The sequence below is a fragment of the Etheostoma spectabile genome, chromosome 5 (genome assembly GCF_008692095.1).
Source record: "Etheostoma spectabile isolate EspeVRDwgs_2016 chromosome 5, UIUC_Espe_1.0, whole genome shotgun sequence".
NCBI lineage: Eukaryota > Metazoa > Chordata > Actinopteri > Perciformes > Percidae > Etheostoma > Etheostoma spectabile.
The window spans coordinates 29,758,265-29,783,012 of NC_045737.1; the positions used below are offsets into that span (position 1 = coordinate 29,758,265).

Genomic DNA, 24,748 nt, shown 5'->3' on the forward strand with positions numbered 1-24,748 from the left:
GCTTGTCTGCCTGTGGGCGGGTGATAACCAGAGCAGGAGGCTAAAGAAACAGAGTTACCTCATCTCCTAAGCGTCTGATACTGCAGAATGGGATCGTAAGGTCTCAGGAGCTCCTGCTGAAATTGTTGCTCTTTCCAGTGCTAGAGTTTATCTCCTGGATGGGGGGTGGGGAGGGGGGGATGGAGAAATGACAAGGCGAACGATTATCTTTCTGAGAGGAGTGCTCGGGGATTGGAAAGTTGCTTTGGTCTTGCCTGCAATGCATGGGTTATTGGAGGTTAATGTGAAATTTCACAGCAAATAAGATCGGCCGGCGGGTAAAAAGTCCGTGGGAGCAGCCGGGGCAGCAGCCCGGTGGAGGGGAAGGAGGAGAAAAGGGGAGGTGTGATTGGAATAGATCTTCATCTGGCGCTCTGTTTCTGTCAAAGCTTGTTCCAGGTCAAATTATGAGCGCCGGCCAGTGAGCTCAGGCCCATTACAAACAGATAAGTAGATCGCTCATCTTGTTACGGCTTTACAAGGCTTCCCCGCTGCAGCAGAAAGGTACAAATTTAAGCCTGAGCGATGCCCCAAATTGGATCCAGTAACTAGGGCAATGAAACTACAATATCACTTTACGATCTAGACACTGAAATCCAGCCTCACACCACATCTCAACTAGAAGTGACGAGGCTACTTTGCCCCCTCTGACATTTTCAAGACATAACTCAGGTGATGTTCATTGAACGCAGCGTCTCCACTAGTCGTAGAACCCAACAAGAGTGAAATATATACATTCATTTGTCCTGCACAGTTGCCACGTCTTGTCTGTGCAAAAGAGTGCCGCGGTGCAACAAAAAAATTCTCCTCTTCAACTCACTGCCAGATTTGTCATTGTATTTATAGACCTGGCAAGGCAGATTGAGAGAGGCAATAGAGGAAGCTGTGAGAGGGAACAAAGGAGTTGCTGAGGGAGAGCATAAATGCACGGGAAAGAACTGAAATGATACAGTGGAGGGGTTATCAATCAAAACACTTGTGCATTTACTCTTAGGAATAGAGCGCGGGAGCAGGGCTTAAAGTATAGATAGACGTACGCAGCGTGCTCCATCACAAACACTCTCTGTGGCTTAGTTTGCCTTTTATTACCTCTGCTGTCAAATGCATGTGGGCTGCGGTAATGGAAGTGATTGATAACAGTGCATGACATCAAGCTTTCCCAGTCCAGCACAGCAAGCACCAGCCTACTTGGCCAGTGAGACTGTTATCTCTATGCATTAATCAATGCCAATATTAAGTTAAGGAGGCATGTAAGAAATTAAATGAATGAAGATGTATGAGCGCTTCTCAGGCACCTGTTTTATATCACAACCACCTTACAAGTTGGACTGAACTTTGCACTGTTGCCGCATTGATTCAGGCAGAATATTTTGAAAATTAAAAAATAAGAAATAAGACTTACATTTATCTGGTTGCAACTAACACGACACAAATAAAATATAATGTTGTTCCATATCTGTTTGATGTGTAAATAGTCAACTTTTAGCTACAAACATGTAGCTAGCTAATTAACCATAAATCTTGTCTGGTTACAGTAATACTATGCTTATTGTATGTAATACTATGCAAATGTATGTACTTTACACTTGACAATATATGTATTTATAGAAGAATTAACACTGTCATGTCACGTCGTCTTTTAACTTTCAAAGTTTAGAAATTTAACTAAAAACACAAAGCAGAGTATGAGTAGAATAAGTTTAAATTCTGAGAAAATGAATATTAAATGCAACCAACTCAATTTGCAGGGGATTTATTTACAACAGATGTTGACGTGACAAGAGTCCCTTGACCTGTTATGGTGTATTAGAAAGATGTGCAAAGTAAAAAAATGTAATGTAAAGTTAAAAATTGTCATCCATGGTGCTATGAAAAGCATTTACTATATGCTGTAATTTCACGAGTAAATAAGATACCATCTGTTGTGTCGTCCTACACAATTGTGAGTTCCTTCTTCGCCAATTCTCATTGTTGAAAGGTGAGAACCTGCTAGCATGCACACATGCACACACACACACACACACACACACACACACATCATCGGCTGTAGGGAACAAAGAGGGTTCCGATGGGTGGAGAGAGGAGGATGTAACTTTAGCGCCATGCTGGGATCCATCTGCTGCGTAAGCGTCCTCCTGCGGCCTGACCCCATGGATGCTGCTGACTCAAGCTGACATCGCAGTTCACCGGGGTATCAGGGCACCGGTAGAGCTCAGATGGCTCACAGCAAGGGTGGAAGAGCAGCGACCGTGCTGTCTTTCAACAAACCGTGTTCAAGGTAGCAGAATTCTGACTTTGATACCAACACGGCCAAGTTGGATATCTAAAAATATGACTACACAGCCAACTGGTAAAAACAAACCAAAAAACATCACCACGGTTACATAAAGCTGAGGTTTTAATTTCATGTCCTTCAGTATGCAGAATTAAGACATTGCACAATTGATCTTTTCTGTAGAATCCCTAATTTTTGATAGAAAAATGATGAGTGCAGATTTTCAAGACTGGATTTCAGCCTCTCTCGTTGCCTCTATCACATCTAATAATCTGTGATAGCACGTGAGACTGATTCATTTTGACAAATCAATACACTGTCTCATTAATATGTCTTGCGTGACTGGTATCTCACCTGGCAAATGCAATATGTCACTGTCTTCAACACTCGGCCCTGATGTTTGGCAGGGTCTACCAAAGCTAAACGAAACGCATAGATTTGTTTACACTATAGTTGATTCATGTCAATTTGATATTCTAATGAAAAACAATACTACAAGTGTTTCAGTACAGCCAAAATATCTTGTAAATAATTCAACCACAATTACAATAACCACCTCATTATCCCTACATAATGAGTCAGCACTGCTGAATAAGACATGTGAAAACATGGAGAAACAAAGGCAGGAGCACGTCAGATGCGTTTCTTAGCTGGTGCCTTTGGAGGCTAATTGGAGCGGCGCGGAAAGAAAATGTGTGTGTGTGTACGTGTGCTTGTGTTGTGTGTGTGTGTGTTCACAGTTGCCATAGGAATCAGCTAAGTGCTTCCGTCCAGTCAACAGTGTTATTTTTGTCTTCAAAGCCACAGTATGTCTGTGAAAAAAACAATGTGTTTTACTGTAAGTGACAAGGGCGTTTGACACATTATTAGCAGAGGAGAGCAACAGGATGCCACAGTGGCCGGTGGCAGGTGGATTTAAAAAGTCCACCTGCCACTGTCACTTTTCACCAGCCATTTTTTGCCTCATAAAAGGTGAAAACAGCAATTGCTGTTTCTCTATGAGAACTACATCCTGTCCTATTCATGATAGCCTACTCGTAGACATTGCGCCATCATCATGTGCATCATGTAGTAGTGGGGTGGGGGGGGTTGGGGGGGGGGGGGGGGGTTGCCTTGAGTATCCAGCAAAAAGTCATAATTTCCTATCCTGGGCTAGGACACACATTCATACAGTTTGATAAAGGACTTATTGGACTTTAACTCATCATTGCACCTAAAATGATGTAGCTGTCCTCAATTTATTTCATCCTGTACATTTCATTTGCATCCACAGTGATGTGTGTGTGTGTGTGTGTGTGTGTGTGTGTTTGTGCGTGCATCAGTCGCGGGGGGGGGGGGGGGAACGGAGCAACCCGCATGAGAGCAAGGACTGAAACAGCAGCCGCTTTCAGCGACTTTATAGTGAAAAACTGTCACAGTGTACATTGATGTTAAAATGTCTCCAGGTTGGCAGGACGTCTTTCGCTGTACGTTTTGTTGGTAAATGTGAGATGTTTGAGTCACACATGTCTCGTCTTCATATCAGAAACAAGGAGTTCTCACTCCTGATTGGTCAGTGGCTGCATCTGGGACTGCTGGGATTGTTGCGAGTAATTAAAATACGATAGGGGGCCAGAAAAGGCGCGTTTGGACCTTTGTGCCTTGCTATTATGATGGAGGATTTACACAGTCATATTTTTATTTGAAATCTTTTGCATGCGTGTGTGTGTGCTGCGTTGTGTCCCTCTGTGTGCAACTGGCGTTCAATCAATGTCTTCCAGTGATGCAGGCCCCTGATTGGTCCGGGCCTGTCAGCAACTGCGTACCCTGCTTACTAATAGTTACCGTCTGAATCACTCCATTCTCATTGGCTACCTGCCAATGTGGCAGGTAGAATGACAGCAGTACCCGCAAAATTCAGCCGCATGTGGCGGGTGGTCGGGGGTTAATTTCAGGCCCTGAGTGTGACACTCCGAGAGACATTTAGACAGGCCAAGTGCATCCACTGTAATGTATATTCATTTGCATGGCGTAGTAGTGTACAGTTCATTTCTTTTATTGTGTCAGTGGCAACATGAAGAAGGATTCCAATCACACACATTTACAATAGGTTACCATGGCGCCCGTGTACTGTGTGAGATCAAGAGAATGAGGCAAGATGGATGGTGAGAGAGCTCACAGGTTACAAGATGGATTTTTTTGCGTGTTAGCCAGGTTTTGACCATATTTGGCCTTACACCTGGTTGTTACTCATCTCCATTTTTTTGTATTTAGGTGATTCTAACATTAGCCAGGGTCCTGATTGTGTCAGTGAAGGCAAAAGGGCTAAACTACTTTGGGGAAAAAATCTAATTGCAATTTTCCTGCCAGATATTGTGATTAAGATTTGATTTGCGGTTTTTTTTTGCTACATGTTGAACCTTCTTGGATCATGCTAAATAAAGTAATAAATGAAAGATCCACTGGAAATAGGACATTTCTGTCAACAATATGTGGTGTGTAACATTATTCCAGCATTTATCTTATGACATATATATTAATATGTAATATAATAATGAAAAGAGGAATACAAAATATTGAATCCAATGTTTGATGTCAAACACCAAACATTCAACTAAATATTTTACATTCAATTGATACCGATCTTCAAAATTAGCTGATTGCATTCTTCTAAATTGCGATTTTGATTGGAAAACGATTAATCACGCCCAGAATGCACCTGAACACACCTCCCTGTAAGACCAACACGCCCAGAATGCACCTGAACACACCTCCCTGTAAGACCAACACACCCAGAATGCACCTGAACACACCTCACTGTAAGACCAGCAGCCCAGAATGCACCTGAACACACCTCACTGTAAGACCACAGCCCAGAATGCACCTGAACACACCTCCCTGTAAGACCACACGCCCAGAATGCACCTGAACACACCTCCTGTAAGCCAGCACCCAGAATGCACCTGAACACACCTCCTGTAAGACCACACGCCCAGAATGCACCTGAACACACCTCCCTGTAAGACCACACACCCAGAATGCACCTGAACACACCTCCCTGTAAGACCAGCACGCCCAGAATACACCTGAACACACCTCCCGTAAGACCACACGCCCAGAATGCACCTGAACACACTCCCTGTAAGACCACACGCCCAGAATGCACCTGAACACACCTCACGTAAGACCAGCATGCCCAGAATGCACCTGAACACACCTCCCTGTAAGACCACACGCCCGAATGCACCTGAACACACCTCCTGTAAGACCAACATGCCCAGAATGCACCTGAACACACCTCCCTGTAAGACCAGCACGCCCAGAATGCACCTGAACACACCTCCCGTAAGACCACATGCCCAGAATGCACCTGAACACACTCCCTGTAAGACCACACGCCCAGAATGCACCTGAACACACCTCCACGTAAGACCAGCATGCCCAGAATGCACCTGAACACACCTCCCTGTAAGACCACACGCCCAGAATGCACCTGAACACACCTCACTGTAAGACCACAGCCCAGAATGCACCTGAACACACCTCCTGTAAGACCAGCAGCCCAGAATGCACCTGAACACACCTCCACTGTAAGACCAACACGCCCAGAATGCACCTGAACCACCTCCTGTAAGACCAGCAGCCCAAATGCACCTGAACACACCTTCCTGTAAGACCAAGCATGCCAGAATGCACCTGAACACCTCCCTGTAAGACCAGCACGCCCAAATGCACCTGAACACACCTCCTGTAAGACCAGCACGCCCAGAATGCACCTGAACACACCTCATTTGTAAGACCAGAACGCCCAAATGCACCTGATCACACCTCCCTGTAAGACCAGAACGCCCAGAATGCACCTGAACACACCTCATGTAAGACCAGACTGCCCAGAATGCACCTGATCACACCTCCCTGTAAGACCAGCACGCCCAGAATGCACCTGAACACACCTCCCTGTAAGACCAACACGCCCAGAATGCACCTGAACACACCTCACTGTAAGACCAGCATGCCCAGAATGCACCTGAACACACCTCACTGTAAGACAAGCACGCCAAGAATGCACCTGAACTCACCTCCCAGTAAGACCAGCACGCCCAAAATGCACCTGAACACACCTCCCTGTAAGACCAGCAGGCCCAAAATGCACCTGAACACACCTTCCTGTAAGACCAGCATGCCCAGAAGGCACCTGAACACACCTCCCTGTAAGACCAGAACGCCCAGAATGCACCTGAACACACCTCATTGTAAGACCAGCATGCCCAGAATGCACCTGAACACACCTCAATGTAAGACCAGAACGCCCAGAATGCACCTGAACACACCTCCCTGTAAGACCAGAACGCCCAGAACGCAACTGAACACACCTCCCTGTAAGACCAGCATGCCCAGAATGCACCTGAACACACCTCACTGTAAGACCAGCACGCCCATAGGCGTACAAATGGGCGCAGGTGCATTTGCTATTTAAACGAAAAGGGTGTTGGACGAGAAATTAACAACTGCATCGGTCTGAAACTAGCAAAGACAGTTGTGTCTGGCCGTGCGCCGCGCTGCGCCGGGTGCCAGATAGGGCCCCTAGCCTCACTCTGTCTTGTCTGTGCTGAATGAATTCCCATAGCAGGTGAGGGTGAACCCAGTTTGTCTTTCGGCTGCCTGAAATCTGCTGCATTTACCACTGTGACAGGACCTGGCTTCTCTATGTGACCATTAGTAATGGAAGACAATGCAGCTGCCCAACCAAAACACAATGTGTGTTACAGATGTAGGACTTGATAACACACCGTGCTGGACTGCATCTCATTAATCTTCAGCTTCCCAGCTTTCAGATGATGTATACCACTGATGTTTACCTGCTATCTCTTCCTAAAGATCCCCAGTCCCCCCCCTAAAAAAGACAAATGATGGGTCTCTGAGGGTAAACATCATTTTTACCTGGACAAACATTGGCTTTTTTTCCTTCCTCCATCCAGGACGTATGACATTCTTAAATTTAACAGAAGTTTAAGGGCATCTTTGACATTGTTGGGAAACGATAAACAATACATTGACAGTGATAATGTGCAGTCCAAACATTTTGTTATGGCTGTGAGTAAATATGTTTTTCGATAATTTTTAGAAGACTTGTAGACATTATATGTTCTTATATTCTCTGTCTTCATACTGGCAAATATGGTGGGTGCCACCAAGTATTACTACCATGAAAATACATACATTCTTCTCCTGGAGAAATGTACTTTTTGCTCAGCATATTTCAGTATGGCAGCTATACTGCCACACTGAAACTATAAAATACTGATACTATAACAGGGTACAGTACAGTATAGAGAATATCCAGGTCTGGGAGCTGCAGCTTCACCATCAAATGGATGGGGGCCATCAAAGGATGTCTAAGAACAGTGCTATTTTTTTGCCTTGTTGGTTTGGTGCACTGAGAAAAAGTTATCCAGGAAACTTCCCTTTGTTTTATAGAGTGAATACTGTACTGTCTGCCCCATGGAAACACTCAGGGAACTGAAAACTGAACGTTTTACTCAATTTGTGAGAGGACAAAGCATCTTAAACTCCAACCAGTAGAAGGATGAGGGTGATTTCTCAACACATTATGGGTCCTGTTTACACGTACAGGACATGGTTATTTTTACAAACTGAGACATTTCCCTTAGTTTTTGCCTTTTGTTTACAGGCAAACAGAGAATTTGTCTCTGAAAACGAGTCTTTCTAAAAACTCCGGCCAGAGTGGAGATTATGGAAATCTTCGTTTGCACGTCTGCATGTAAACTGAGACAACTGGAGGTCTAGGCAACCGAGAGAGGAAGTGATTCTGAATGGCTAACGTTGGCTTGAGCTTCTCGTTACACTAGAGGTTTGGCGGGCTCTTGACAGCATTGACGGCATATATACACGGGTACGCGTAACAGAAGACTTTTCTGAAAACTGACAGCTGTGCACGATGGTGTTGTGGCAAACAGAGAGGCTAAAATGTCCGTTTATGAAAATAGCCCACGTGTAAACGTAGTCTAAGCCTTTCTGGGTGAACGTTTCAAACAAGTGTAACTAATCACAATAATTACGTCTGCATCCCATTTACTGCAGGTGTGCTGGCTCCAGGGCGCTGCTACTGCACATGCTCACCGGCACACCTGGATGGAATGGAAGCCATCGTTAATGTCATTGGTTCCACTTGTGACTTGTTAATGTCATTGGTTCTACCTGTGACTCGTTAATGCCATTGGTTCCACCTGTGACTCGTTAATGTCATTGGTTCCACCTGTGACTCGTTAATGCCATTGGTTCCACCTGTGACTTGTTAATGCCATTGGTTCCACCTGTGACTCGTTAATGTAATTGGTTCCACCTGTGACTTGTTAATGTCATTGGTTCCACCTGTGACTCGTTAATGCCATTAGTTCCACCTGTGACTCGTTAATGCCATTGGTTCCACCTGTGACTCGTTAATGTCATTGGTTCCACCTGTGACTCGTTAATGCCATTGGTTCCACCTGTGACTCGTTAATGCCATTGGTTCCACCTGTGACTCGTTAATGCCATTGGTTCCACCTGTGACTCGTTAATGCCATTGGTTCCACCTGTGACTCGTTAATGCCATTGGTTCCACCTGTGACTCGTTAATGCCATTGGTTCCACCTGTGACTCGTTAATGCCATTGGTTCCACCTGTGACTCGTTAATGCCATTGGTTCCACCTGTGACTGTCCTGCTATGACAGGTCAAAATGTCTGCTGTGAGAAAGGTTTGTACTGTTTCTGTCAATGTTGGGTGGTGGTCACACAGAGGTCCTTGAGGTGCTCATGAGGCACCATAAAGACTTTGTATTAAGACGAGGTTTTCAGGGATCTTTAGGAAAGCTCCAGATTTTGAAATCTTCATTTTACTGTCTTTCCCACATTGTCTATTCTAAGGTTTGTGTCATAAATACACACTGTAGAGATTGATTCTCTCTATTTATTTATTTTGATAATGGGTTCAGTCCTTCTTACAACTTTTGACACTTTGACATTTTATTAAATTTGATCTGCTACATGTATTGCTGGAATAATTACACAACCTCTTTGTATAGCTGTGATTCAAGGCATAAATCTTGCGGAGAGTCAAATGAGAAGATTGATATTAGTGGTATTAATCTTCTCATACATCTCTCAGCAAGAAAGCCAATGAGTAGGCATACAGCATTTCTTGTCAGTTGTGTCAGCTTTCAGCTCACATGCAGAAAAATGCATATACATGTTTTTCTCAATGAACGAGAAGTCCAGCTAGTTTGAGCACCGGCTAATTATCTTAACTGTCCTGTATCTGCATAGGTGCAAGCAGCTGATGTACGCAGAGGACCTTCCCCAGATCTCGGTGGTCTTCATCTTTGTGAACGAGGCCCTGTCAGTGATCCTGCGCTCCGTCCACAGCGTGGTCAACCACACCCCCGCACACGTGCTCAAGGAAATCATCCTGGTGGACGACAACAGTGACAGCGGTGAGCCCTTTGGCAGCTTTATGAACAGGATGAAAAGATGGAAGGATCACCACTTAAAGAATGACTTCCTAGCAACAAGTCTCTGATCCCTGGTGTCTTAGTGTAAATGCTCTGAGACAGGGAATGATGGTAGTCACTGAGTTCTTGCCAGTTGCTGTGGTGGTTTGATGCAATATCTTTCTGATCATTTTCTTTTTGCATAATATTTCATTGTTTCTCATCTACAAGTGTATCCTCTCAGACTTTAAGACGTGCCACCAGTAGAACTTGCAGTTTATCATTGTCTCATGCTTTAGGTTTGCTTATTCACTAGAGGCCGTCACCCTATTTATCAGGACCCTGGGTGGTACGTGAGCTAAGGTTTCATACAGAAAGGCTGTGGATCTGTGTGTGTGGTTTAAGTGAGTAACAGTTGAATGGATAGAGAACTCCTGAGGGTGGACTGTTGAACAACGGGTTTTAAAATAGCTTAGAAAAGGAGGAAAGAGAAGGGATGGGATTTGTCTTGTCCTTTCCTAATCTGCTACATACTACTGTCTCCATGGCGATGTGGGGAAATGCTTCACTTGCCATGACGTCCACAGCAGCTGACGATGCTCAGCTCCACATCCCAAAAGCTTTCCCGTTTGGAGAGGGAGGGACAATGAACTAGATTCCAAACGACACTTGGCCCTCCTTCACTTGGCACAGAGTAACAGGCCTGCCTCCCTCAGGCTGGCAGTGGAAAAGGGCGCATGAATAACATACTGAAAGAAGGCCGAGCAGGAGTCACAACTGGCACGTCTCCGCTCCCCGCTGAGGCTCTAACTGCCTCCCTTTAAACAGGGAACCGTTAAAAGCCAGTCAACAGACAGGGAAAGGAAGCAGAGCCCTCCCCTCATTATGTCAGTCTGTCTCATGCATTTTGACTCTCACAAGGGTTTTCCTGAAATAGATTTTTGAAGGACAACCTTACTTTCCCTATAAATACTGCATAAGTTTAGTAGAGTATTTAATGTTTCATATTTTGCATCCCTTTAGTTAACCAGAAAGGTCTCATTGAGATACGATATCCCTCCTACAAGGGAGTCCTGGTCAAGATGGGACAGCAAAATAAAAAGTTTCATATACAAGTACAAAAGGGGACAGATAACGTCACGGAAAAATACCAAAACACAACAATAGACACAAAACATATAGGAATTGGAAGCTAAATTAATATTGAGGGCAAATAATGGCCCCCATAAAAATCACTAACTGATGTCAAGAGAGAATAACATGCTATTATTATATGATAAAAAAGAAATCTATACAAGCATCTATACTTTCATGATAACAAAAACTCTCACCAAGATCTATAATGTAATTATTTGAGTGCATGGCGTAACTCCATAATAACGAATTATTAAGCAGAAAATTCTTTAAAAAAAATTCTTTAAAGTGCCCATATTATAAAAAACTATTTTTTTCTAGGATTTGGGGTCTTCCACATGCATACAAACTTGGAAAAAAAAACTCCCCATTGTGTTTTGAGTGAGACCTGGTTTCTGAATGTCCTCTGTCTTCAGTCTCCGGGTGAGCTCTTCAACATCTGCACGGCTTTCTACGTCACTAGAGACGAGGTGGCTAACCGTAGCGTGCTAGCTCGTCATCAAGGGTAAAACACTGCTCCAACAGCCACTAGTTGACCATAATCTCCAAAAGAACTACTTCCTGTCCCTGTTGTGCAGGTATTCCACAAGTGGCCCTGGTCTAGAAGAATTCTCCCAGCTACTGACCAAAGCTGGAGAAAGAGTATCAGCTGATGGGATCTTACCTATTGTAGTTACTCCCAACAAAGATATAATCAATATTCTTACATCAAGAAAGGATTAGAAGACTGTGAGAGGCGTTGCTCATAGTGATGAACCAATAGAGAAATATCTTTCCTTGTAGTTTCCCTCAGCTCTACAGAACATTTGACCACCTATAAACTCATTTTTTTAGGTATTGGCCTACAACGTTGCTGTTTTGGTTCACTATCACCACTCACATCCGTGTCGTTTCTGACACCTTCACCACAGGGCTGTAGTACTTGAGTCCGGTCTTGGACTCAAGGCGGTTTTTCTATGGTCTTGGACTTGTCTCGGACTTGCTGGTATTTTGGACTTGGACTTGTCTTGGACTCTGCCACTGGTCTTGGCAAATATGTCTTTTGGTCTCGACCGAGTCCAGGTATTATTATTATGTAATGAAGATGTCTGCCATTTCTGCCATAATCAAATTTGGTTATAGAAATCTGTCCTGGACTCGGTCTTGACTCGTACTCAAACCTTTTTGAGCTCGGTCTTGTCTTGGACTCAAACCTGTTTGGACTCGGTCTTGACTTGGTCTCAACTAGTCCTGGTCTTGGACTTGTCTTGGACTCGACAAAGGTGGTATTGACTACAGCCGAGCGTCACCATATCAACTTCATCAGCTGATAATAATAAGTCAAAGTTGTATTTGTTAACAAAATCATTGAATGCCAGTTTAAGCATTTACAAAAAAGTGAAAAGCACAACTGAACAATGAATAAATAAGCAATGTAAGAATATTCACATATAAATGCGAGTTTTTCCTGCTTTGAATGGAGTCTTTGATTATGAATAACCACCTTCATCAGCAAAATAACAAGACTGTCTGATACATTGATATTTAAACCACAAGGTTGGCAGCCCATTCACACTAATTAAACCCTGGAGATTCACCAAATGTGCTACAATAACACCTCAGGCATGGAAACTCATCAGAGCTATTAAAATAAAGTTGTCTCCAGCCAGAGGAAGTAGAAAATTGAAAGTGATGTACAAGCGGTGTCCAAAACAGCAGCGAGCGAAAAACAGGACGCTAAAGTCATCACTGCCATCGCGGTACATGACTCCGACGTGTTGATGTTGTCGGGGGCCAGTCGTGCATGTTTAATATGAGGTCATCGCGGGTCAGCGCCCGGGAGTCGACACAGACGTCGGCGGCGCGTACTGTATGTTTACCAGCGGTGATGATGATTCGTGCAGAAGCGTGAGCTGTTTCCTGGGAGCCTGTCTGCTGTGACATTAGACAATTAACATGCAGACTGGACTGCTTGACCTTTTCTGGATGGATCTTTCTGTCCCCTCTCGTTTGAACAAGGCTCAGTGAGATGAGTGGAGGTACAGCCACACACACTCCTGGCATAATAAATCACGCGCAGGAAACATGTTTGCCTTGTTGTCGTGACACATTTCCTTAGCTGGGACAGCCGCTGACATTTAATGGGGGCTGAGAGGTTTATTCACACCACTGGTTCCAGCGTTCGGATCAGCTAAAGTCGTGTGTGTGTGTGTGTGTGTGTGTTGTGTGTGTGTGTGTGTGTGTGTGTGTGGTGTGTGTGTGTGTGTGTGTGTGTGGTGTGTGTGTGAGAGAGAGAGAGAGGTGTGTGTGTGTGTGTGTGTGTGTGCAAGTGAGCGTGTTTGAGATTAAGAGAGAGTGTGTGTGTGATAGAGAGAGAGTGTGTGTGAGAGAGAGAGTGTGTGTAAGTGAGTGTGTTTGAGAGAGAGATAGTGTGTGTGTGTGTGTGATTGAGAGAGAGAGAGAGTGTGTGTGTGTGTGTAAGTGTGGGTTTGTGTGTGTGAGTGAGAGAGAGAGAGAGTGTGTGTGTGAGAAAGAAAGAGAGAGAGTGTGTGTGTGTGAGAGAAAGAGAGAGAGAGTGTGTGTGTGTGTGTGCGTGTTTGAGATTAAGAGAGAGTGTGTGTGTGTGAGAGAGAGAGAGAGAGAGAGAGAGAGTGTGTGTGAGAGAGAGTGTGTGTGTGTGTGTGTGTGTTTGAGAGAGAGATAGTGTGTGTGTGTGTGATTGAGAGAGAGAGAATGTGTGTGTGTGAGAGAGTGTGTGTTTGTGTGTGTGTGTGTGTGAGTGAGTGAGAGAAAGTGTGTGTGTGAGAGAGAAAGAGAGAGTGTGTGTGTGTGAGAGAGAGAGAGTGTGTGTGTGAGAGAGAGAGAGAGAGTGTGGTGTGTGGTGTGTGTGTGTGTGTGTGTGTGGTGCAGGCCAACTCCAATTTCATTGTTGTTTGCCATGCTAGCAGCAAAGAAAGGCTTAATGAGCCCTACAGGATCGAATTCCAGCAAATACCTCCACCAAATTGATAAGTCAATGATTCATATAATGAAAACAGGATATAAACTAAGGACCAGTTAAGTACAGCTTGTGTTAATAATTTCAAGTGGAGCTGAATTACTTTAAACATTGCATAGGCTAAATCTGATTAAAGATCGGTGGGTTTGCTCATTAACGTCCTGCAGGAAATCTGTCTGTCACATCGTGACACGGGAACCAATTCAGTCTCTATTTACGATCCACTGATCTACACTTGGTCCAATTTTGCTCAGTTTGGATGACACCAGCATTCACACATCAGTGCACCGCATAACACAATCAGCTAGCAGGTAACACAATCAGCTAGCGTTAGAATTAATATAGTCAAACAATTGAGGAGGAGTGATGAAAAGAGAGAGCGGAGGAAAAGAATAGATTTCAGTTTAGCGAGTGTATCCCTGATGGTTGTTTTCATCCGTCAGTGATTCAGAGAAAAATCAGGCGCATTGTTGCCGGAGCAGAATTTTAAATGAAGTGGATGTGACACTGTTAAGAGTAGGTATCGTGCTGTTTCCAACAAATGTGTGTGTGTGGTGGATAAGCTCCATTTCGCTGATATGCCGCTGCACAGATTATTCCCACAATGCACAGGTCTGGAGCCAAAATGTTCCCCACTCATAGTGAAGGGCTTATACTGTCTCACAGCATGGGCATGTTATGCCAGGATGAGGAGTATCATTTTACTTTTGGCTACAATGTTGCTGAATATTGAATGAACATCACATTACTCGCGGCGAGCCAGTTCACCCGTTAGGTAACGTCACTAGTCTGCTTGGGATTGAGGAGCACCATCAATTTCAGACCTGGTTCCGTATCAGTGGCTGAGACCAGTCCACAAATCCTCTGTTAGAAAAATATATTTGTTAAGATTCTGCCGAATCCTATCAATGAAGTAAACAACGTCCTGTGCTGTGCCCGTCCTTCCTTTGCTGTACCTGCTGTTGCTGCATTCTGGCTGCTGTCTGGAGATTCCTTCATGCACAACTCGGATTCTTCCGGATGTTTCATACCAAATGTTGTAACCGTGACGATGTTGTGTATTGTTTAGGGTGCTCGCCACCACGAGACAAATTGGCATTGCAAATTGAACATGTAGCTGGACTTGAATGGCCTACTTTTGACTGAAAGTACCGCCAAACACTTGTTCTGCTCACGAGTTCCAGTTTCACTTTCTCACAGCCTAGTACAATGAACGCTCCACCTACTGCACGTAAACACCTCCCGTCATCAACGGCCTACGACCCTCGTAGCGCGCCTAGTGCAAGCGTAGGGTTCAGTTTGGTGTAAAAAAATTCTAAGGTTTGGCAGAAACCCAATAAAAAAGCCCAATATTCAGTCCAATCCAAATCCTGCATTTGGTGCATTTGTGATTTTTTTTATAAACCCGTTTTGAGGCTGACCCTGCTGGACTGAACACAGGTACACTGCTAGTTAGTGAGCATGTAGGAGTCAGCATGTGGGAGGCTATAATTCAGGCTTTGCAGCATGTAAGTGAACTCTAGGGCCTTACTACAGTTTAAATAACCAAAAGCATGCTCAATACCTCTCTACTATTTATCCCTAACACAGTGGCTTCCATAATCGTGTCGTGTCGACAGAAGAAAGAATGGTGCTCCTTGCGTCTACTAAGCATTCATTTTAAATTCATAGCATGATGGATAGTTATTTATCCTCAGCTATGTTTCACTGCTAGTCCTTTACAATGTATTCCCTGCTCCATAACTCTCCTCCCATGGATGCAGTCCAATGTTTTATTTGCTAGGATCAGAGGGAGACCCATAACTTTTCTCCTTCCCAGCAAAGCCCAGTAATTATTACTCTCTAATAGCTTTTATCATATTGTAGCTGCAGGGTAGGCCGATGATGAAGGAGACCCATTGCATAGGTTCCAAACCTCAAACAAAAGAACTGGCGTGCATAGCTCATATTTATATTGTAAAATGGTATAGAGCAGGGGCCAATGTTTTTTAGGCCAAGGACCCCTCAGCTGAAAAAGAGACCTCTACTAAATATAGTATTGTGCCCACAATAATGTGTAGGGTGGCGTAAAGCCTTTACAGAAACCTTTTTATGTTGCATACAATAATAAGTCATCAAAATAATATTTGACATAATCATCACTCATTATTTTATGTTATTAAAATGTGGCACAGTGAAAACATACGCCCAACAGTATCTGAGCATATCTACCTCTCTATAGGCCAGTAAGCCTATCATCAATGTTGTTTTACAAATAATATGATGGATTCATGTTAATATATATTTTCAGAGATTTTATCATATATATGTGTATAGTATACAGTATATACAGTATGTATATATATATATATATATGTGTGTGTGTAACGGTATATACAGTATGTATATAGATATGTATATATCTATATACATACATATATATATACTGTATGTTCTGTGTGTATATATATATATAGTATATATGTGTATATATATATATATATATATATATATATAGAGAGAGAGAGAGAGAGAGATAGATATAATTTTATTTTTTTATTATTTTTAACTATCGAAAAATAATTTGGTGGCCCCCCTGCAGCAACACTGAGGACCCCCTGTTGAACATCTCTGGTAGAGATTATTATGGGTGCCAACCCTAAAATGAAAAAAAAAAAATAGCAAACAATGTTGTCAGCTCTTGCAAATAAGTATGTACCACTTTTAATGCTGCACAGCAGCAAAAGGAAACAGACGGCTTTCCTCAGCATTCCTCATGTTCAAAACCTTCAGCAGTGCAAACAGAAGTGAGCTCCGAGGTCTCTGGAGGCGCAGTGCAGCTTCAATCATTGTCTGATCCAAATGGGAACGCAGTAAAGTTGAACTGCATAGTTCCTAAATGATATTGCGTGTCATTAGTACTAAATGCTAACAGCGTGCTCATTTGTACCCACGGCTCTGTGGTGCTTTATAACAAAGAGATAAAAAAGGAAAGGTCTAGCTTTGATGAGTCCAGCTCTGAACTGCCTTTTATGACACTACATGTTTGTTTTTTTGTTATATTTTTGCTTTTCTTTTGATTTGGAACTTCTTGTGGGTGGAAGAGGTCACCCAACACCAGGTTTACTTTGGATAAAAGAACATTAGCTCAGTGCCTAAATCTGAAATTCTCTAAAATCGTCACTTATTAGTAGAATAGTGGAAGAACTTACTAAAACTCAACAAAATTTCAGAAAACCTATCAGCACTTGGGAGTATTAAAAGTAAAAGTAATAGTTCCACATAAAAGATGCCCCCTTTGACTGCCATATTCATCATGTTACACCTCATTAGATTCTTGATGATCAATGTCCTAGCTTTATCTTTCACCACTACTATTTCAATCAGGAGTCTTTGGGGATAAGACTCCATCGCTATATCAATATTTCATATGTATGTATAGGGAACCATCAGACCCCCCCCGATGGAATCTAGACAGGGGGTGGAGGGTTGCACTCTTTGCCTGCAACAACAGCTGATAGCAAGACAAACAGATTTAAAGCAGGGTTGTGACTCTGTGATTGGCCCTTGCCATTTGTGTACAATTCTGATTGGTTTAGCAGAAAGGTGATCGCCTCCAACAGCTGATCCGAGTTAGGTAGAGCACTGATTAAGAGTGAGGTCTTCCTGAAAGGATTTACACTGAGATACATGTCAATCAGGAGAGACTAGTTGCAGATATGCGACAGCTATACACAGCAGGAAACAATGTACATTTATTAGGATAACAGCTGATTTGATTCAGGAGTGCATTACTTAATAGTTAGGTCTTCCTAAAAGAATTTACACTGAGCTACAGTACTTTAGACAAGTTCAACTACATCTGCAGGCAGCATGTCTTTGAACAGTGGGAGAAAAACCACAAAGACACAAGGGGAACATTCAAAGTCCACAAAGAAATGCTGCAGCCAGCTGTTGAACTACTCGAGCCCCCTGCTGCCCATTTGTTCACGTTAAACACAAAAGTACCATTGGAAAAAGGAACAACCCATCCGCAGACGGAGAGACAGAAACAAAGAAAGTTCCCATCAGTGGTTGCTTTAATTTGGTGTCAAATGCTAACGCCCGATTGCTTCACGGGTCACTGCTTCCAAATTCCCCCTCTCTCCCTGCAGCAGCTACCGCTCTGTGTTAAGACCTTCAGCTAGGAAAAGACTCCTTACAATCCCTCCACTCCCTGCCTCTCCTCAGTCACACAGACGGGATTAGGCTGCCATTTTTCTACTTTCACTGACTAATTTATGTTGCTAGCCACAGTCAGAAGCTAGGTGTGGATGCTGTTCAGAGACGGTGTGCCACAAGCGTCCCTATTAATCTCTCTCTTAGAAAGTGGAACGCTCAGCAGTAACCCAGAGGAGCAGCTCAAACAGCAATCTATCCTCCAATGAAACACAGACAGCAATTTGTGCAACTGGCTGTTTATTCGGAAAACTTTTTTTTTTCCCAGTCATGACAGCCAAACTTGTCTGAGAGAGCAGATGAGGACAGACAGCTGGAATAAAGACGTCAGTAGTGGAATGCATAAGAGACAGTAGTCACACTGTACAGCAGCCTGTTTAACCTTAAAGCGCCCATATTCTGCTCATTTTCAGGTTCATAGCTGTATTTCGAGGTCAGACCAGAATAGGTTTACATGGTTTCATTTTCAAAAAACACCACATTTTTGTTGTACTGCAGATCCTGTTTTCACCCTGTGTGTTTAGGTCTCTGTTTTAGCTCCAGAGTGAGACATCTCCCTTCTGTACTATCTTTGTTGGGTGCTGCACATGCTCAGTAGCTTGGCAAGATCCCATCAACTAGATAACGTTTTCTCCAGTTTTGGTCAGTCCAAGGCAGGATTGGCTGGGAGACTTCTTCTAGACCAGGGCCACTTGTGAAATACCTGCACAACAGGGACAGGAAGTAGTTTTTTTGGAGCTTATGGTCCACTAGTGGCTGTTGGAGCAGTGTTTTGCCCTTGAGAATGAGCTAGCATGCTAGCGCTAACATGTGCTACGGTTAGTGACGTAGAAAGCCGTACAGATGTTGAACAGCTCACCTGGAGACTGAAGACAGAGGACATTCAGAAACCGGATCTCACTCAAAACAGCATGGAGGGTTTTTTTCCAAGTTAAAATGATATGGGCGCTTTGAGCTAGGTATTGATGATCCTGTACCTCCAACCATAGACCAGCTGCTTGTTGAATACCGAAGACATATCATGTGGGTCTGGAGTCTTAGGATTCGGTTAAAGAAACATGTGACGGGGCTCAGCTAAGTAGCTAATGACACTCATTTTTTTTTACAGTCCTGTCATAAAGACTCGAGGCAAGTTTAACCAAAACCATCTTGGAAACACATTATCCTTTGCTACAGCTTCATGGTTATTGTCCTAACCCTGTCATCTGATATATTTTCTCTATTGTGCTCTCTTTCAGTGGAGCTGAAATACAACTTGGACCAGTATGTGAACAAACGCTACCCGGGCCTGGTGAAGATCGTGCGGAACAGCAAGCGGGAGGGCCTGATCCGAGCCAGGATACACGGCTGGAACGCGGCCACGGCTCCCGTTGTCGGCTTCTTCGATGCCCACGTCGAGTTTAACACCGGCTGGTAAGAAAAGGTCATGTTTAACACGGCAAGGTCTGAGCTGTTCCTCTGTCCTTTCTCACCTCTGTCTTTGTGGTTTGCTTTTCCTATCAGCAGAAGCATGTCGTGTGAGATTACTATAATTATTATTATTGAAATATGCAGTTTTGTCTGCCCCAAGCAGTTACACACAGGTCAATTCTAACTGAGACAGCACTTTTCAGCACATTTACCCTTATTATTAATAAGGGTTTATCGTTAAAAAGAGATAAAGGTGCTAAAGATTATAATATAGCTATATAATTGTAGATATTATTATAATATACAGTATGCTAAGCTTTCCACTCTGGCATCCATTATATTGTGAGTAAAAGGCTTTTGGTTTAAACTGAATAAAAAGACAGCCCAATTTAAATGACACTAGCTGTCCAGCAAATTATGACAAGAAAGAGAGAGAGAGCCAAACAGTGTCGAAGGCGTGAGTGAGTGTAATTAAAGAGTTAGCACAAAATGTTGAGCATTTTGACATGATTTTACCTGCAGGCGCTGGGTTTAGTTTGCGATATGAAATTACTTCTGGGGGTCTCAGTCCAATGTCTGCCTGCTGCTTAAGTTTTCCCAGCAAACAAGTCACTCAAATGGATGTAATTGGCACCTAATTTGAGTCTGTCATGCTGTCAGTGTTTGAAGATGATGTGTAGCTTTTGTTCCCTGGGAAGCTGCCGGGGACGCGGGAGAGGGACACGGAGCGATGGAGGAAGAGGAGGAGGGATGGAGGAGGATAGCACAGAGATACCTTCCACTTATCAACAGTTTACAGTGTCCTTAGATGAACTTCAGCCTGTATTGGCTAACTGGATACCAGGGATGTAAACAAAGATTAATAATTGTTTTGCCAACACATACAAAAAAGCCTAAGCAGCATAATTCTTTCTGTGGCCTTTTTTAATTTTACCCCCACTGTTGTCAAAAGATATGTCCCAAACATCCCACTTCTTCGAGTCATAACTTGTGCAGGTGTTTTATTTATCTTGGGATCTGATATTGAAGCCCTTGACCTTTGTGTGATTGAAAGTGCTCATATTATGCTTTCTGGCTTTTTCCCTTTACTTTATTGTGTTATATATCTTTTTTGTGCAGGTTATAGGTTTACAAAGTAAAAAAAGCCCAAAGCCCCCCCCAAAGTACTTTCCATCTCCAACAGAAACCACAGGTTCACAACCTGCTCCAAACAGCTCTACCGTAGTCCAGCCTTTACTTCAGAGACAAACGTTATAATGCTCACCTAGCTGCTAGCATAGCACGCCCTCATACTCGGCTTCTGACTGGCTAGTAGTCCTTACCTAGGTACTGTCAGGGCCCTCAAACTCTGCTCCTGACTGGCTAGTAGTCCTTAACTAGGTACTGTCAGGGCCCTCATACTCTGCTGTATGCCCCCTGTATTTTAACATAGGGGGGTGTATACTTATGCCCCTGTATTTTAACATAGGGGGGTGTTTACTTATGCCCCTGTATTTTAACATAGGGGGGTGTATACTTATGCCCCTGTATTTTAACATAGGGGGGTGTATACTTATGCCCCTGTATTTTAACATAGGGGGGTGTATATGTTCCTTGTATTTTAAGGAAAAACACTTATTAATTTAGAATACATTATTCATTCACAAAGAAAATTGGTGTCCTTAAAGGTCGGATTTTCCAAATTGTTTTGAATTGAGGCATTAAGATCAATTTCCAAAAGATGTTTTTTTTATTCCTCTTTTTAATCAACTTTAGCCTGGATGTGTAAACTTATTCTAGCCACTGTATGTGAAATAAACAGATTCAGATACACTGTACCAAAAATACTGCCACACATCATGCCTCCTGAAAACAGGAAACCGACATGCCAGCTGAAAGCAAGCTTTATGTGCTTTTTATTAACAGGTAAACTATACATATATATATATATATATATATAAATATTTGTAGGGTCCCTTTCTCTGGTTTGTTAAGATGACATGAAAACACAGTCTGAGCACCACCCTGCTTGTATTATGTTATTGATTTTATTACAGTGACCTTGTAACCCTTGTAGTGATTTGATGCGCATTGAGCGTTGCCGCTCTCTACGCTGCCTGCTACACACCTAGCCAACAAACGGCACTCAGGGAGAAAGTTGCATCACTGCCTAGGTGCAATACTGATGATGATTGATACCGTGGTGATCCGTCATCTGTTTCCCCATCTGCTTTTCCTAAAAAATAGACTTGCCTTTCATGCCCCCACGTAACCCATTCACCTCCATGTAGGTTTCCTCCTCCTCACTTCTTGTGCTTTGCCGTCACCACCCCCTTGTTCTACATGCCGAGGCTGTGTCGGCATACTTCCTTTGAGTTAGTTCACCTGCTGCCATTGTGTGAATTTCTCACACCTCTCTTTTCTGTTCCCCCCCCCACACACCCTCACCCACATACTCGCCTCCATGTTCCCTTGATAACCCGCTGCCTTGATTTCTTCTTCTTTTTCCGGAGTTTTTGATTTGCTTTGCGTGCTGTTTTATTTACAGGAGTCGATTAAAAGTAGAGCAGAAGCCCTGTGGTTTTTCTACAAATAGGTGCTGGCTAAAGCAACATTGCAATGGAGGCGATGACAGGCATCTTCGAGAACCTTCTTTGTGCTGCTTAGTTATCTTTTTAGTGTGTGTGTGTGCATTTATTATCTACTGTACGTCTGCAAACATTCTTTGCTGCTCCTTTATTCAGATAGATTGACTTGTGGTATCTACACTATCTATTTTGCTACAATGGAAGAAGCCCCCTATTTATCATAATATGATTATTCACCACTGCACAGTCAAGTGATAAGTGAGATGGATGGCTCCTGTAGATGTTGTGGCGAGTCTCCCTCAATGACCTTGTACACAATGCCTGTGCATACGGAGCCGGAGACTACGCTGCCAGCTCTTAGCTGCAGCGCTGTGATTCATCGCCATGGCATTCCACCTGCGGTGCAGCACATTTGCAGCTGGAAAGTAACGCTGCTTCGCATTACTGTTAAAGCCAACATAATTGTAGCATACTGTACAGAGCACTTGACAGCTGTTTCCCATTCCTTTACACCATGTTGCTTTATGGGGTTGAGAAGCGAGCGGTTTCCACCAGAGCAGTGATGGAATCAGTTTTCCACAGCTTTGCTCTGCTTTAATATGAGGATATGAAATCGTTGCCTATCATTAAGGCGGTATTGCATCAGCTATATGTTCATAATCCATCTCTAACACTTTATATCCACGGTTAGCCTCTTTTGCTCCAAACAGGACCTGTTTCCCTTTGAATGCTCTGTCAATAAACAGGATTAATGGCAGGAAATGGGAGCGTGTTGTAATTAGGACTGTGTGCTACCATGCAGCTGCAGAGGGGAGAGCAGGGAAATTGATATTTATTAGTTTTTTTTTTAAAGTCCCTGCACTGTTGCAATCTCAGGTTCTTAATGATTAGTGATTAGAAGCGTCGCAGCCCCTCCCTGCTCAGTGTGTGCTGGAGATAAGATTGGCATTGCAGGGAGGTTGTAATGAAATGCACGCTTCACAAAGCAACACTTTGATGAATGTGGGATGCTCTGCCGCTATGTGACCCGGTGAGTTTATCTGGTGTAATTCATAATAGTAAGAAAGGGATGAAAACCAACCTCCGCCTCCTATAATTGTAAAATATGTAATATTTGGCACAGCCATATTTGATGTCAGTTCCTTTTGGTAATATCATGGAGCTATATCTGTTTATAATGCCGTGCAGGTGGAGTGGTAATATGTGGGATTCAATGGTACGTACATTTCTGAGCTCTTGAAGGCTGAGGAAATATTTTTCTAGCAAAAGTAAATCAGGTCTTTACTCTCGCTCTCTGTGTCTGGCGGTGGCTCAGTGTTTATATCTGTCTGGAGACGAGAAAGCAAGCTGCAGTTATACTTAGTGCTTCACAGAGCACCGGCCAGGCACATCTCCAAAACCACCGAAAAGACAGAGATTTATGCCACCTTTACATTTGTATCCTATCAGTCGAAGTAGTGTGGGATCTAACATGGCACAGTAGGAACCTTTTCCAGTTCATGCTTCTGCAACTCGCTCTCTACTTCAAATAGCCCTGACACCATAATTAATTGAGATTCTGCATGGATACCTTTTTCATACTTTCTTTAGATATCTGCATTTCTTGTGGGAGGCAGGAGCCTGGCCTATATTAATATGTGTTCTGCATGTACACGTCTGAGCTGCTCTGTGAAACAGCCAGCCAGGAGGACGATTATGGACGGCCTCACATTTCCAGAGATTTAATGCGCTTACAAATGGCTCGAGGCACTGCGGGCTTAGATTCTTCTCAAAGACACACCGCACCGTCATGTGCATGTCACATACACACAGCAAACACACATGAACACGATCAGAGTTCATTTACCACACCACAGTGACAATACGTTTTATTTTATTATTTAGATATTTTCTGGGGCATTTTCAGCCTTTATTTTGATAAGACAGCAGAAACCATGAAAGGAAGGTGGGGGGGGGGGGGGGGGGGGGGGGGGGGGGGGGAAGAGCCATGAAGCAAAAGGCCGCAGGGTGGAGTCGACTGAGCCATCAGGGCACCCCACAGTGATAATTTAACTCTTTTCAAGTTGGTATTTCAACACAGTAACTATTGACTCAATGTGTGGTTAATATTTAACAATCCTCACTACTATTATTTCTAGTCATAGTTCCATTATTCTTTATTTGTGACTACAAATACCCCAACCAGGTACCCCAACCTACCAAAAGCCTGGGTCTGTCCCAGGTTTCTTCCTAAAACAGACTTTTTCCTCACCATTCTTGGTGGAATTACTAGAACTGTTGGGTCTATATAAATTATAGAGTGTGGTCTAGACCTACTCTATCTGTAAAGTATCTCGAGATAACTCTTGTTATGAATTGACACTACAAATAAAACTGGATTGAATAGTGTGCATTTAGAACTAAACTCCCTCAGTGTTACTGCTATCCAAAGGTGCAACCCTGTTGCCTAAAAATAAAACTGATGTTATGTAAACTGCACTCGTTTGGAGGGAAACATATTTTCTGCTTGTACCAGCAACAGGTGCATGTTATGAAGTGGTTGCAGTTTTAAACATGTGGTTAGATATTTTAAAAAATCATGGTTTGGGTTCAAATAAGTACGTTTAGTATGACACTTAAGTTTTGTACGTAAGTGAAGAACATAGCAGTAGTTATGTTTCTTTAATTTGCCAGACAACC

The 24,748-nt window shown here is 43.2% G+C and overlaps 1 protein-coding gene across 1 annotated transcript in view; it reads left to right on the forward strand.

Moving 5' to 3' along the window:
- Nucleotides 1-24,748, forward strand: part of galnt9 (polypeptide N-acetylgalactosaminyltransferase 9) — a 113,886-nt gene that overhangs the window by 22,649 nt on the left and 66,489 nt on the right. The window contains exons 3-4 of the mRNA XM_032516021.1: nucleotides 9,621-9,787; nucleotides 19,331-19,505. Coding sequence (XP_032371912.1) covers nucleotides 9,621-9,787; nucleotides 19,331-19,505 — 342 coding nt within the window. The remainder of the gene's footprint in view (nucleotides 1-9,620; nucleotides 9,788-19,330; nucleotides 19,506-24,748) is intronic.